The sequence below is a fragment of the Cebus imitator genome, unplaced genomic scaffold, assembly GCF_001604975.1.
Source record: "Cebus imitator isolate Cc_AM_T3 unplaced genomic scaffold, Cebus_imitator-1.0 Scaffold59, whole genome shotgun sequence".
Classification (NCBI taxonomy): domain Eukaryota; kingdom Metazoa; phylum Chordata; class Mammalia; order Primates; family Cebidae; genus Cebus; species Cebus imitator.
Genome location: NW_016107374.1, coordinates 1,248,101 through 1,263,495, shown reverse-complemented (window position 1 = coordinate 1,263,495; position 15,395 = coordinate 1,248,101). Strand labels below are relative to the sequence as shown.

The following is a 15,395-nucleotide window of genomic DNA, read 5'->3' as shown; positions in this document are numbered from 1 at the left end:
AACTGGTCCCCGCAGGCCCAGCGCCAAGGCTGCCTCCCCTGCAACCTCGGCGACTTCCTGGGTCTCTCCCTCCGGCTCTGGTGTCCCGAGTGAGCCCAGCACCCGTTGGGATTTTGGTTGCCCGCTGGCCTGGCCCAACTGTCCCTGTCTCTGAGGGCAGAGTCGGGTCCCGCCCCGGGACACGCCTGGAGTCAGCCGCCGACCTGCAGCCTCCAGGCCGAGGGGGCCGGCTTGGCGGTGGGCCCGTCCCTGTCCCCTGCCTCCCACAGCCGGGCCTCCAACTACGGGCCGGGGTCCCAGCTGCTCCGCGCCGAGTCGGGCGGGGCTGACCTTTGATCCTGAGCCCGCCCCTCGAGAGGGGGTGGGGGGAGGAGAGGATCGAGTTTCACGGGAAGTGGGGGGATAGGGCTGGGGGCATCCGGCCCGAAGGCGCCCCCTCTGTGCCCCCACCGGGGACGTCTGGAGTCCAGGCCCCCGCCCCCAGCCGTGTGCGCGCGCCCCTCGCGGCCCGGGGTGCGGGGAGGGAGGGCCGCGGCGGGGGGCGCGGGGAGGGAGGACCAGGAGACCCGCGGCCCCGCCTCCGCCGCGCCCTCCTCCCGGGCGGGATAATTGAACGGCGCGGCCCGGGCCCAGCGTTGGCTGGCGAGGCTCGGCCGGAGCGTGGAGCCCGCGCCGTTGCCCCAGGACCGCGCCCGCGCCTTTGTCCGCCGCCGCCCGCCGCCCGCCGCCCGCCGCCCGCCGCCCATGGAGCGCGCCGCGCCGTCGCGCCGGGTCCCGCCGCCGCTGCTGCTGCTCGGCGGCCTCGCGCTGCTGGCGGCCGGAGGTAGGGGCGCCCCGGGCCCGCCGCCCCCGGTTAGGGTCCCCACCCCCCTCGCCCTCGGGCTCCCTGCGAGTTTTGGAACCACGGGGACCCGGAGCGCGTGCGCTGCCCTGAGCGGCGCCCCCTCCCCCACGGTCCGCTCCGGTCCCCAGCTCCTCCCCGGCCCGGGGACTTGTTTCCAAACCGGATTCCCCCACTTCTCAAACATACCTTCTACCCCAGTCCTAGCAAATCCAGCAGTTTCCGGAGGCCCCACTCCCGGCGCTGGGAGTTCGGGAAGGGGGGGCGCTGGTTGGGGGTGACCGAGGCCAGGGAGCCTGGCACTTGGTGCCGGAGGCGCCCTCAGGGCTCTTTCCGCTGCTTCCCGCCTCCACCCTCAGGTAGGGACCGTTATACCCAGCTTGCAGATGAGAAAACTGAGCCTGGAGGATGGGCAGCAGTCATTTCCCCAGGAGACACTAGCAGTCAGTCGTGGAATAGGGGATGGACGGGAAGAAACTAGAAAGTCAGGGAGCATCCCGGAGGTTTGGGGGTCATAGCTGGGAGGGTGGAGGGGATGTGGACCTGGCCACCTCCTCCCTGCCTCCTTCCTGGGACACAGGGCCCAAGGCAGTGGTTCTGCCAGGCTCGGTGCTCAACGTGCACTGGGGACTGGTCACTTACACCCAGTGGCGAGGGGGATGGAGTTTCCAATAGCAGATCTGACTGATGGCCCAGAACCCAGGCCCCCAACCCTGGGACTGACAGCTCTCGGATGGTGCCCACCCAGCCCGTGCTTTTCTCCTCACTAACCCTCCAGGCCTAGTCCCTGGGGGGACCACCGCGAGGTCCTCTGATCAGAGCAGCTGCTGGGCGCCAGAGCCAGGACCTGTGACCTCTCGGCCACTAGCCAGGGCCGGTACTCCTGGCGTCTTTGTTTCTCCAGTGGCCCAGGTCCAGGGCAGTGCCCTAGACCACCCTCGGAATCCGAATCCGGGTCTTAATCCCTGCTTTGAGTTCCTTTTAACCTTTGGTGACCGCCTTTGTTAGTCAAAGGGTCACTTGTCCCAACTGCTGCTCACTGGGGGATTGGGGGGGGTTGAAGGAGTCTGGAGGGGGAGGGGGAGGGGAGGCAGCTGGCTGAGTTCTGCGGAGAGCCTTCTTGACTGGCTCTCCGCACTGCCTCGAGGTTGTTGAGGCGCGGCCTTGGCACCTCCTGGGGTTGGAGACCTGGTGGGGAGGCGCAGGGCTCAGTGTTGGCACCAGGAGCCTCCGCAGCCCCTGGAGGCTCCTTAGAGGAGATGGGGCTTGATGCGAGAAAGCGCGGGAAGAGGGCATCCAGCAAACATCAGGCGGCTGGGCGGCTGCCAGCTGGAGGGAGAACCCAGAGGGGCCCTGCAGTGGGTGGGTGGGACATCCGAGGCTCGAGTTAAACATGGAGGGAGCCTCAGAGACCCTGACTGTGTAGATGAGGACGCTGAGGGCCTGAGAGAAGGCGTGGTAAAACTCCGGCCGGGAGTTTTACCTTTCTCTGTTCGGGAAGTTTCTCCCTGTGCGCTTGGCTGAATGAACACCCCAGGACTGCAGGCCGGAGGGAGGGGCTCTCTGCGCTGCTGCCGACCCTTCTCCACAGAGAAGCTGCTAACTGGAGGGGTTTAAAAAAGACTCCTAATTGCACACTTCGATAAAAACAGCTGGATGTCCTGTGGGCCTTTTGTTTCTTTTGGGGAGAAGTCTCTGAGTTTCAACAGGTTTAATTTGGTACAGTTTGGGAAGGGGTTATTGAAGACTGCCTGGCTCCTGTCTACAGCCCAGAGGCCCCCAAACCCCGGCGTGTAAGGCCACAAGTGGCACCGCCCCTGCTCTGGAGAGCCGTGGGGCCACAGATGGCGAGCCGTGAGCTGAGCTGATCTGCAGAAACCCCTTTGGCGCCGGCCGCTTACATGGAGAAGGGCACTGATCTTTCTTGCCAAGGGGCCGAGAGGAGCCGCCCGTCTGTCCTGTGTCTGTCGGTCCCGCTGGGCTTTACTGAGAGCTAAGTGGGAGGGAGTAGAGAGGAAGAGGTGTTGGGAAAGACGATTGTGTTTTCTCCAAGGCTTTCTTGGCCTCTGACCGCAGCCAGGCAGCGTTTCCGACTGATTAAAAGAAAGTTGGGAGGGAGAACAAAGGCCACGGAGGACTTGGCTTGAAAACATGTGGTCTGGAAGTTTCCTAGTCGGGAGATGGGGACCAGAGCACCAGTGCATGAAAATGAGGCTCCATGCCATGGGGGGCAGCTCTGGGGCACTCCTGCAGCACCTAGGGCTCTGGCTCACGCCTGGTTCCCGAGCCTCACCAAGGGCCCCCGAGCCTCACCAAGGGCCCCCAACTCAGGGCTGCATTTGCCACCCTGTGAGGTATGTGGGGCAAGAGTAGGGGCATGTGGCTGACTCATCTTCAGGCCCTGCAGGGCTCCTTGGCTACTGTGCCTAGAAACCAGTTTGCAGCAGAGAAAGCCCTGGGGTGCTTTGGTGGTTTTCTCATTCGTAAAATGAAGAGAACAAAACCTACTTCTGAAGTTGCCTTTAGGATTCAGAGAAAGAACATAGGATGGTGTCTACCATGGCAGCTGTGGTATTATTATTATTGAGACAGAGTTTAGCTCTTGTCCTCCTGGCTGAAACACAATGGCACGATCTCAGCTCACTGCAACCTCTGCTTCCTGGGTTCAAGCAATTCTCCTGCCTTAGCCTCCAAGTAGCTGGGATTACAGGTGTGTACAATTAGTGTACAGCTAATTTTTGTATTTTTGTAGAGATGGGTTTTCACCATGTTGGCCAGGCTGGTCTCAAACTCCTGACCTCAAGTGATCCACCTGCTTTGGCCTCCCAAAGTGCTGGGATTACCAGCGTGAGCCACCTCGACCGGCCAACAGCTGTATTATTAATATTAGCTCTTATTCCTGTTGTCCCTTTCCCTGGGAAGTGTTGGCACTGGGAGCCTTCACAGCACCTGGGGGCTCCCTGGAGGTTCCTTGGAGGAGACTGGGCTTGATGTGAGGGGAGCGCAGAAAGAGTGCGATTCTGCCAACGCCCCAAAATCGTTTTCCCCAAGACGCCTGTGAACTTTCTTCTATGCTGAATTTCCCAGCCCGGCGCTGGGAAGGAGGCCCCAGGGCCACAGGACTGGCGCTTGGCACTGGGAAGGAGGCCCCAGGGCCACAGGACTGGCGCTTGGCACTGCCAAACCCGTGTTGGGAAAGGTGGCATTCTGAGCCATTCAGTCATTCACTCATTCAGGGATAGCTCAGTGCTGCTCTATGTCTTGTGGATGTGGCAGGAAAGGAGAGAGACCCGGTTTTTCTCCCCATGCAATTCACGTTCCCTAGGAGATCCAGAAAAATGAACCGAGCCCTACTGGCAGAGTCAGGGAAGACTTCCTGGAGGAAGTGGTATGCAAACTGGGACCCGAAGGAGGAGAAGGCAGTGGCTAAGTGTGTGGGTGGGGAAAAGGGTGTTCCTGGCAGGGGAAATGGCAGGGCCAAAGGCCTGGAAGGAAGAGAAAACACGAGACTTCCAGGGAAACGTCCAGTTCTGCCCCCTCCTCTCCACTGGGGGAGACTCCAGCAGCTTCCCCGACCTGGTGTGACTTTAAGGCTGAGCTCTGAGCACTGGGCACCTGGGCAGGGCAGCTTTCCAGGTGGAGTTTATTAAAACAGTTGTAAGAGGCACATGTTTTGCCAGCATATTTTATACAGCAAGATTTTCGTTTTGCAGAATAGCATATCATAACAATTTGATGAATGAATCCTTTTGTAGGCCCCATATGGTTCCAGTTTCCTTGTAATGATCTCACATGTGGCCCCATAACTAAACAGGGTGGGAGGGGGAACCACTGTGTCAACTTCTCTGGGATCAGAGACCCCCTCAGGCTGGAGGGGAGCTAAGGGCTGGCTAAGTCATCTGCTGCAAGTCACCCAGTGAGGAGCGAGGAGCGGGCCAGGCGGTGGGGAGGGAGGCTGGGCTCCACCGCCCTTAACCCCCACAGGTCCTAACTAGAGGCTGCGGTGGGTGGGAGCAGGGTGCCTGTTGCCTACAGGTTATTTGTGGGGTACTAGATATACCACAGTGTTTGTGTGGAGCGAACACTAGAAGGGAGTTAGGAAGCTGTGTGTTGGTCCCAATTCTGAACATGTTTAGAGGGATCTTGACGACACCCACAACCTCTCTGTTTTCTTTCCTTCACTATGAGATGTCCGTGTCCTCGGGTAATGCAGGTGAAATGCTTTACATTTAGTAATGAATGTCATCTTCCCAGCAGCCCAACAAAATAGGTGACCCGCTTTTGTTTTGAACCTGTTTTATTATTCTTTTTGAGATGGAATCTCATTCTGCTGCCCAGACTGGAGTGCAGTGGCACAATCTCGGCTCACTGCAGCCTCCACCTGCTGGATTCAAACCATTCTTCTCTCTCAGCCTCTTGAGTAGCTGGCACTACAGGCCTGCACCACCACACCTGGCTAATTTTTATATTTTTAGTAGAGATGGAGTTTCACCATGTTGGCCAGACTGGTCTTGAACTCCTGAATTCAAGTGATCTACCTGCCTCGGCCTCCCAAAGTGCTGGGATTACAGGCGTGAGCCACCGCACCCAGCCCTATTTTTCCTTTTGGATGCCATCACTCACTGCAGTGAAAATGTCCTGTAAGCTTTGCTCACTATGTGTGAAGCCTGGCTTCCTGTTTTGGCCTAGAACTCCTCTGTGGACCCACACAGCGCCATTCCTGAGAGTCACTGATGGGTGTGGTGGGTTGAGGATGGACACCCGACGCCTGTGCACCCCGCGTGCTCTCTCCACAGCATGGGCACTCAGCACCTTTCCTGCCCCACCCCTGCCTCAGTTCACCTGTTTTACCTTGCTGTGCCCTCACCGTAGCCCTGCAAAGGAGGTGCTGTCATTGTCCCCCTCATCCACGGGGCGACACAGAGGCCCAGAGAGTCCAGGTGGCAAGCCTGCAGGCACCCAGCTGCTAAGCAGTGGCACCAGGATTTGAGCCTGGACAGCTTGGCCCTGACATCATACCCCTCACCAGCACACTGGACAGCCTCACGTATGTTTTTTTTTTTTTTTTTTTGAGACAAAATCTCACAATGTCACCCAGCCTGGAGTGCAATGGCATGATCTCGGCCTACTGCAATCTTCACCTCCTGGGCTCAAGTGATTCTTTTGCTTCAGCCTCCTGAGTAGCTGGGATTATAGGCACGTGTCACCACACCTGGCTAATTTTTGTATTTTTAGTAGAGATGGGGTTTCACAGTGTTGGCCAGGCTGGTCTTGAATTCCTGACCTCAAATGATCCAAATGCCTTGGCCTCTCAAAGTGCTGGGATTACAAGTGTGAGCCACTGCACATGGCCAATCATGTGACTTTAATGTTTACAGTTTATTCTCACTTAGCTTCCACTCTGAGTGCTTTCGGAGGCAAAGACTTAGTGTGAGTTTCTTGGTTATAGAGAATTTTTCTGTGATGGCTTTCTGAGACTCTGGCTGTAGTAGTGATGTGCCAGGTGCATGAATAGGTCCATTGTGTCTTGTTGGATGTCATCTGTCTGGCTCACAGTGTAGGCTGCAGCCCACTGCTTCATTCAAACCATCTATGCTTTCTTTCAGTTTTTCTGATAAATTCCTGTGTTGCATCTTGGAAAAACGTTCACAGCATGAATCTTTACAAATTATTTTGTCTTTCTACATGGGAGACACATGCTAACATTGCCTCCAATATGTCATATTGAAAAAACAAGATTTCTTTTTTTTTTTTTTTTNTTTGAGATGGAGTCTTGCACTGTCACTCAGGCTGGAGTGCAGTGGCTTGATCTCGGCCTACTGCAATCTCTCCGCTTCCCAGGTTCAAGAGATTCTCCTGCCTCAGTCTCCAAAGTAGCTGGGATTACAGGCACCTGCCACCATGCCTGGCTAATTTTTTTGTATTTTAGTAGAGATGGGGTTTCACTATGTTGGCCAGGCTGGTCTCAAACTCCTGACTTCGTGATCTGCCCACCTTAGCCTCCCAAAGTGCTGGGATTACAGGCGTGAGCCACCGCGCCCGTCTAGCCTCACAGATCTTTAAAAGACTTGAATCTTTAAGTCTGGTTTAGCGGGAAGCCTGTTTCCTTTGGAGATTGATGGTGGGGCGTGTGTGAGCTTTGGAGTCAGAGCTGTATCTGAAGCCGGCCTCCGCGTTGGCTACATGGCCTCGGGCAACTTGGTGATTCTCTCTTTGCCCCCGTTTCATAGAATATCTAGGATCACGTGAGATCATTTGTGCATTCATTCATTCCCGGACATTTACTGAATGACTGCTCAGGGCAGGCATGGGAGCAAGATGCAGAATGAGACAGTGCCTGGCTCAGCCTCGTGGCCCTAAGTACAGAGTTAATTGTGCTAAGCACTGGGAAGCTCAGGGTACAAAGAGACCATGCAAGAAAGAAACATTTGTCCCATGTGCATGTGTGTGCGTGTGTGTGTGCAGGCGGTAGCTAGGGAGGACTTCCTGGAGGAGGGACCTTTGAGCTGGTGTGACATGAACAAGCTGGCCTGAGGGGAACAAAGGTCCTGGGACCATCTAGCCTGTGAAACTCCAGATTCCAAATGCCAGGTGCAGAGTGTGCATGACAGGTGACCAGAGGGGCGAGAGGAACACCAGGGAAGATGGGTCCTGGAAGGCCAGGAGGCCCTTGGAGCAGGGTGGGGTGTTGCAGAAGGGTGAGGATGGCCCTCCGTGCACAGGGCTGATGCAGGAAGTTGCTGCCTGGGCCAGAGCTGCCTGGAGGGAACTGTGGGGAGAATGCTTCTTGCCTTCCCAGAGAGGTGCCTTCTGCTCCTTCTCTGTTGCTGCCTCCTGCTCCTTCTCTCTTGCTGCCTCCTCCCGGCTGGTTCTCCACCCAAGAACCCTGTCATCGCTGTGACAGATGCTGGGAACAGGCTCAGCAATGGACACAGGCAGCTCTTGTGCTGGGGACAGGGCCAGAAGCCCTAAGAGCAGGCTCCAGTTTGCCCTGCTTCCTCCTGCAGAGGCCAAGTGACCTTGAAGAGGGGCATGAGTCTGTCCTCACCCTGGTCCTGTAAAGGATGCAGGGACATAGGCCAACCTGGCTCGATCCCTGCTGGCTTCCCAGGCTTGGAGGGGCAGGGCGCACATGCGGGGTTGGGCGGAGTCTTGCCCAGTCCTGTTTGGTTGGAACTTTCTGTCAGGGTCTCTGTGGTTGACCTCTCGTTGCATTTCAGGCTTTTTGGTTTCTCAGTCCTGGACACCAGTGGGGCCGTTCCAAGTCTTTGCTGTAGCTTTAGACAATGCAGTGGGGCAGATGGGTGGAGCTGGGGCGTGAGCCTTTTGGGTGGTGATTCCAGGAGACACAGGGGACAGAGCATCAAGCTGACTTTCAAATCTGGCGCCCTCGGCTGCCTCTGAGTTTTTGAGCTTGAGCAGAGGAAACTGAGGAAAGTGAGGCTGGCTTCTGATCACAGGCCTTCTCTTCGTCCCCAGCTATTCATGGAGCTTTGCCAACTTTTCAAATATCCTCATTTGCCAGATGAGGATATTAAAATAAAAAACACAGAAACCCAATCAATCACCATTTCATATCATCACCACTTCATAGAGGTAGGGGACATTTTAATGCACCGAATTTTGGAAGGACACAGTCTCCTAATAAAAGACACCATTGTAGGTGGAATCGGGCCGGCTTTGTGGAGGTCCCTGGGTCCTGCTTTACTTTCATCCTATTTTGTTGCAAGCCGGTGGAAATTGTGTCAGAGCAATGCCCATACACAGGGTGGGATTTGGGAAGCCTGCTCTTAACTGCAGGCCAAGTCCTCCATTCTGTTTATAGATGAAACTGAGGCCCAGACTTGGTCCAGGTGGGAAAACTCTCAACTGTGAGATCAGAAGCAGACTCCAGGCCTCCGGGTTCCCCAGGCCCTGGTCTCCCCAGCACCCCCGTGTCCCCACAATGGCAGTCTGCACGACAGCAGTCTGGCGCACAGTCTGCTGGGAACAAGATCAGGCATTGCCCAAAGCTTCTGCGATGTTCACAGCTAGCAGGCTGACATTCTAGAAGCTTCCATCCAAGGAGTGGCACAGAATCTCTTGGAGCATCTGTAGTTTTAGAGCACAGGGCCATATCCTTCCCAGGCGTCCCAGGGCATGGTCCCCGTGGGTCATGTGACCTGAGTTTCTCTGTGTGCCTTGGAACATGGGGCATGCTGCTGGTCTGCACCATAATCTATATGGAGGTTTAATGTACTTGGAAAAAAATTTAGTTTTAGCAGCTGTCTCAGGCAACACATGGTATCTGAGGCCTGTGCACTGCGCCATCTCCATCCGTCTGCACCAATTACCCCGGCAGGCATGCCTCTCTGCTGAAGAGAGGTGGTGGACGTGGTGGCATGGTGGCCATGGGGCACCGTGTCCTTCTGGAGGAGTGTGTGTGTTTCCTTTGAAAAAGAATGTTCTCCCAAGCCTGGTGCAGTAACTTTTCCTTTTGTTTAATTTTGAAGATTGTGTTTTTTCCTGTGGTCAGGGTGCTGAGGTAAGCACTTTTACTGGATTATCTCGTCAATCTTCCCCCATGGTTTTCTGTTTTTCTTTTTTTTTTTTGAGACAGTCTTGGTCTGTCATCAGGCTGGAGTGCAGTGGTGTGATTTTGGCTCACTGCAACCTCTGCCTCCCGGGTTCAAGCAATTCTCTCACCTCAACCTCCTGAGTAGCCGGGATTTCAGGTGTCTACCACCATGTTCGGCTAATTTCTGTATTTTTATGGTAGAGATGGGGTTTCACCATGTTGGCCAGGCTGGTCACGAGCTCCTGGCCTGAAGTGATCTGCCCGCCTTGGCCTTCCAAAGTGCTGGGATTATAGGGGTGAGCCACCGCGCCCAGCCTCTTCCCCCATTTTTACAGATAAAGGAAATGAGTTTCCCTGAGGCTTAGTAAGAGAAGGAGCCAGATTCAAGGCTGAGTAGTTTTAACCCACAGTGTTGCCTTCCCTGGGAATGTTCGAGTTGAAGGTTTGCAAGATTTTGCGAGAGAGTTTCCCTTGTTTTATATCTAGTATTATGCTTTGGATCTAACTCACAGGGTCTGGTGGTTGATTGAGGCTCTTCTCAGAAACAACGGGAAATGGTCTGGGAGAGAAGATTCCAGGTCCCCAGAGGCCCTGCTTCTCTCTTGAGCCCCCATAGCCCAGTGACGGGGTGTCGAGTTACTAGCGAGTGCCTGTTTGGCTTGGGTGGGTGTCCAGTGTGGGACTGGTCATTTTTGGGTCTCAGAGCAGCACACAGCTGTTGGTGGTCGGGGAGGGAAGAAGCCGTCGTGGCTTCAGTTGGTCCACGTTACCTTCCTGACTCCCAGTGTCCAGGCCAGCTCGGATGCCCTAGGGTTCGTGTACAGATGGCCTTGATTTTACACCCTTCTCAAGGTGTCAGGGTGGGTCTGACTGATTAGGCAGTTGGTTGGATGCTGTCGACCCCTGCAGAACTCTTGCTACCCATGTGGCGTGGAGTTGGCGTGGGGGATCTATTAGCCCGAGTCTCCTGTTTGCCCCCGCTCCAGCCTGGCCGAGGGTCCTGGGCAGGCACCAGAAGACACCATGTCGGGTAGGACTTGATGAGCAGGTGTGTAGAAGAGTGAGGTGGGGGTGCCTCTGTAGGCCTCAGATGGTCCCCTGCCTGTGTGGTGGGGCAGTGAAGCTCAGGATGTTCCATGTTTGGATATCCACAGGTGACCCATCCCCAGGTAAATGAGCAACTGGAAGAGCCTGCAGGGGTGCAGGCGGCACAGCCAGGGTGGGGCTGGACTCCAGGCCCTTCCGCACCCCTATCTTCCCTCCCTCACAGGACACACAGGGAGCTCTGAGCCTCAGGGTGTTTTTTGTTTTTAGTTTTTGGTTTGTTTTGAGACAGAGTCTCCCCTTGTCCCCCAGGCTGGAGCGCAGTGGTGCAATCATGGCCCATTGCAACCTTGAACCCCAGACTCAAGCAGTCCTCCCACCTCTGCCTTCCAAAATGCTGGGATCATAGGCTTGGAATGCCATGCCTGGCCTTTTTTTCCTGTTCTTTTAAAGTTGTTAAGTCATGTTTATTTTGGTTACAAAGTTGCAATCTATTTTCTACTGAACATTTGAAGTCTCATTTGAAGTCTCAGCTTGCCATGTAAACCATTGCATACGCTGTCAAACTGCCGTACGGAACATTGTGAAATGCAACGTAAATTAATTTGCTTGACACTGTTGGGATTACTGCATGAAAACAACACCCGATTGCTTTCCTAAGGCAGATGTGACAGGATGGCCAAAAAACACTAAATTATTTTGCTTTAAAAAGATACTTTTTATCGTGGTGAAATATGCATCACATAGGATTTGCCATTTTAACCATTGCCTTTTTTTTTTTTTTTTTTTGAGACGGAGCCTCACCCTGTTGCGCAGGCTAGAGTGCAGTGGCACAATCTCGGCTCACTGCAACCTCCACCTCCCGGGTTTGAGCAATTTTCCTGCCTCAGCCTCCTGAGTAGCTGGGACTACAGGTGCGCGCCACCATGCCCAGCTAATTTTTCATAGTTTTAGTAGAGACAGGGTTTCATTGTGTTAGCCAGGATCATCTCAATCTCCTGACCTTGTGATCCACCCTCCTTGGCCCCTGAAGTGCTGGGATTACAGGCATGAGCCACCGCGCCTGGCCCCTAATTTCTTCTGAGCAACGATAAATTAATCCCCTTTGATTGTTTAATTCTCCAGCCACTGTTGACGGAGAGCTTTCTGTGTGCTTGGAAGTTTATAAACTGCATCCCTCTTCTCAGCAACCCTGGGAAGATAGTGCAGGCCCCGTTTTCCCACGGGGGAAGCCGTGGTTCAGAGAGGTGTCACAGAGCAAAAAACTGCTGGAGCTGGGACTGGAACCCATGGCTGTTTGGCTCCAAAGCTGACACTCCTTCTACTCAGCTCTGTAGCTGCCACGGATACAAGGATGGGAGACAGACCCTGCCCTCACAACGTTTGTGGCTATGAGGGTAAGGCAGGCAGGCAGGGCGTTGGAGGATGGGGGGACGTGTGCCAGGCACGGGCGGTGATGTGGGAGCAGAGAGGCGCCCGGGCCGTTCGGGGTGGGCAGGCATGCGGCCAGAAGAGGCAGGCACAGGAGGTGGGCTAGGACAGGAGATGGGCTGCGGAAGATGTGAGGGCGAAACTGCAGACGAGGGGCTGAGTGGGCCTGGCTGTAGAAGGGTGAAGGGGGCGTGGGGGCAGAGATGGGAACCGGGCTTGGCTGCACAGGGAGAACAGCATTGCTGTCAGGCCACATGGCCGGATCACATTGTGTTCATTCAGGAGTGTGCCACAGCCATGTCTCATCTGTAACAGATAAGGCCCTTGGCTTGGTGAATGCTTTTTTTAATGAATTCGAGCAAGAATGAATGAATGAATGAATGAAAAGGAACGTTCAAGGTTATCCCCATGATAACGTGACTGTCGCTTCTGATGACTTCTGCTTTGCTGCCTGGAGGCTTGCAACTCCAGACAGGCTGACGTGAGCTCCAGCTCCTGGTGAATCTCACATTCACCCAACAGCATCGTTGGGGAACGTGGAGAGGGGACAGCTGAGGTGGGGGATGGACTGAGTGGCCAGGGCCCTGGAAACTGGTGGGCTTTGTGTGGAATAGACCTTCACCGTTACCCAGGCCACTGCAGGACTCCTGCCAGCCTGGGGGAGCCGGGTGAGAGTAAGAAGGGTGGGTCTACCTTGCACTGCAGAAAGCAGCTCTGAGTTTCCTGGAAGCCTCAGGGAAAAGGGAAAGCCCCAGAGTTGACATTGGGGGACATGGTTCTAGGTGAGACCCCTCCTCCTGGCCACGTGGAATGGCCTGGCTGAGACCCAGCTCATTCATGCACTGACCCTACCCATTCTGGAATGTTTCTGGAAGTTTGTCCTCCTCCCTTGCTGAGAACGGGATAGGGCATCTGAAGGTGGCATATTCTAGATGTGCTTACAGGGGCTGATGCCCAGTAGGGTGGTTTAGAGAGGCGCTGCCTCACCCAGCAGACAGTAACCTCGCTCTAGGCCACCCTGAGGGCCCAGCCTGAAAGAAGAATGCATTCAGGCAGAGCACCCACAGTTGTGTGTGGGGAAATGCTGCCAAGCCCCATGGGATTTACCCTCTAGGGGTTGGAAAGCCATTAGGAAGGAAACGTGGGGCTTCTTAAAGCCCAGTTTTGTAGTGTCGTGCTGAGAGGTGACCCTCTGCTCAGAGGCTGAGGCTGTTGGTGCTAATGCTTTCTGGCATGTGACTCCCTTAGACTGAGAGCCAAGTATGTGGGCACCTGACACCCGGCTGCTCCTTTCTTCAGGCACCATGAGGTCGTCTCCCTCTGTGAGCTGTGGGGCTAGGGGGGTGCCCATTGGGGCTGTAGCCTGGGCTGGGACATGGGCCTGAGTGCCCAGCTCATTCAGGCCATGGCCTGGCTGTGAGGGCGTGGGCCAGCTGCTTGACGCCTGACCCTTTCATCTGCCCTTTTTGTGAGTGACAGAACGTGGCCAGGCTGCTGTTACTCCTGAACCAGTGCTCTCTGCCCTCCCAGTTCTGTCCTCACCAGTCTTCTCACAGGTCCCCGTCTGTGTAGAAGAGGGGGTCTTGTGGCAAGTCAAGGGCAGACACCATCACCAGCCTCGGTTTCCTCATCTGTAGCCCGAGGCCTGTGTTCCCCCTCCCACCCTAAGATGAAAGGAGAAAACACAGTTGTGGGTTACAGAAGCTGCTCTAGAAATGTTGGATTTTAGGCTGGGCGCGGTGGCTCACGCCTGTAACCCCAGTACTTTGGGAGGCCAAGGCAAGCGGATCACCAAAGGTCAGGAGTTCGAAACTGGCCTGGCCAATGTGGTGAAACCCCATTTCTACTAAAAATGCAAAAAATTAGCCGGGCATGGTGGTGGGCGCCTGTAATCCCGGCTACTCGGAAGGCTGAGGCAGGAGAATCACTTGAATCTGGGAGGTGGAGATTGCATTGAGCCGAGATCACACCATTGCACTCCAGCATGGGTGACAGAGAGAGACTCTGTCTCAAAAAAAAAAAAAAAATAAAGTTGGTATTTTTTTCCTTCTTATTTGACTCAGCTCATTGCATTTTGAACCGTTCCCTGTTTGCAGTCTCTCCTCTGGAAAGAGTCAGGCCGGTTGTCCCTGGCTCTGCCTTGCCTGCCGGCGGCGTGGCCGTGCCTCTGTCAGCAGGGCCTGTCTTTCTTGCCCACCGGACTGTGAAGGCAGGGACCCCATCTGGACAAGGACTGCGTCAGCATCGCCAGCATTTGGCTGGATCTCAGGGGCTGAGCTGCAACCCCGTCCAAGTTGGATTCAGAAGGGGATTCAGCTGGAGAAGGATTCAGGCCCTTCTAGGAAGGAGTGGGGTGTGGGCTCCCAGGCTCCCAGCTGGGACCTGGTGTGGTTTTCAGTACTGGTTTGCCAGTGACTAAAGGATGTGTCCCCTGCCCTTTCAGACCAGCCTGATGCTGTAGTCAAGTTAGAAGGACGTGCGTGTCCTGGTGGTGCACCTGGGAGGGGCCCTCCGCTTGTTGAGTGGCAAGACCCCTCTCAGCTTCTTCTCTTCCCTGCACAGTGGATGCGGATGTCCTCTTGGAGGCCTGCTGTGCGGACGGAAACCGGATGGCCACTCATCAGAAGGACTGCTCGCTGCCGTACGCCTCGGAATCCAAAGAATGCAGGTACATTTGCCAGTGGCCACTGTCTCACTGGAACAGTGTTCCTTTAGAGGGAAGTGGGGGAGGAAGAGACAGTGTGTGCCAGACCTCTCGGGAGAGGCTAGACATCCAGGCCCGGATCCGTCCAGGCTGCGGGTGCTGCAGGGTGACCCCTGCCTCCCTCGTGGCACAGGGCCTTGGCCTACCCTTCCTGTGCCACTCTGTGATTGTCAGGGTATCTGTCTCCTTCACTGGGAGCAGGAAGATGTGGGCTTGTGGCTGCTCTGCCACAGCTGGGCAGCTGTGGACAAGTCAGTTTCCTCTTTAAAAAAAGGGGGGCCTGGGTGTGGTGGCTCACACCTGTAATCCCAGCACTTTGGGAAGCAGAGGTGGCCAGATCAGGAAGTCAGGCGTTTGAGACCAACCTGACCAACATGGTGAAACTAAAAAGATACACAATCTTTACTAAAAAGATACCAAAAATTAGCCAGGCCTGGTGGCTCACGCCTGTAATCCCACCTGCTGGGGAAGCTGAGGCAGGAGAATCACTTGAACACTGGAGGCGGAGGTTGCAGTGAGCCAAGATTGTGCCATTGCCCTCCAGCCTGGGCGACAGGGCGACTCTCCATCTCAAAAATAATAAGCTGGGGGAACAGTTGTTGGGGAGCAGAGGAGATCATGTGACTAACGTGCCTTGCGAATGGAAACACGGACCACCTATAGACCCCAGAAATGCCCATGAGCCGGGCACAGAGTGAAGTGTTTCGCCAGCCAGCTTTTCACCTTATGCAGTAGTCCACATCTGGATCGACTGCTTTTATTCTTCTCTCCCTATATTGACTCAAGCTCTCTGAAAATTCTGAGACCATATAAGCTTA

General features: G+C 55.3%; 1 protein-coding gene across 4 annotated transcripts in view; it reads left to right on the top strand.

Moving 5' to 3' along the window:
• The first annotated feature begins 579 nt into the window (after nucleotides 1–579).
• The window catches only part of FBLN1 (fibulin 1), a 92,534-nt gene continuing 77,718 nt past the window's right edge, over nucleotides 580–15,395 (top strand). For all 4 annotated transcript variants that reach the window (XM_017529471.2, XM_017529469.2, XM_037738899.1 and 1 more), the window contains exons 1-2: nucleotides 580–823; nucleotides 14,436–14,541. In XM_017529471.2, the coding sequence (XP_017384960.1) occupies nucleotides 745–823; nucleotides 14,436–14,541 (185 nt within the window). In that variant the 5' untranslated portion in view covers nucleotides 580–744. The remainder of the gene's footprint in view (nucleotides 824–14,435; nucleotides 14,542–15,395) is intronic.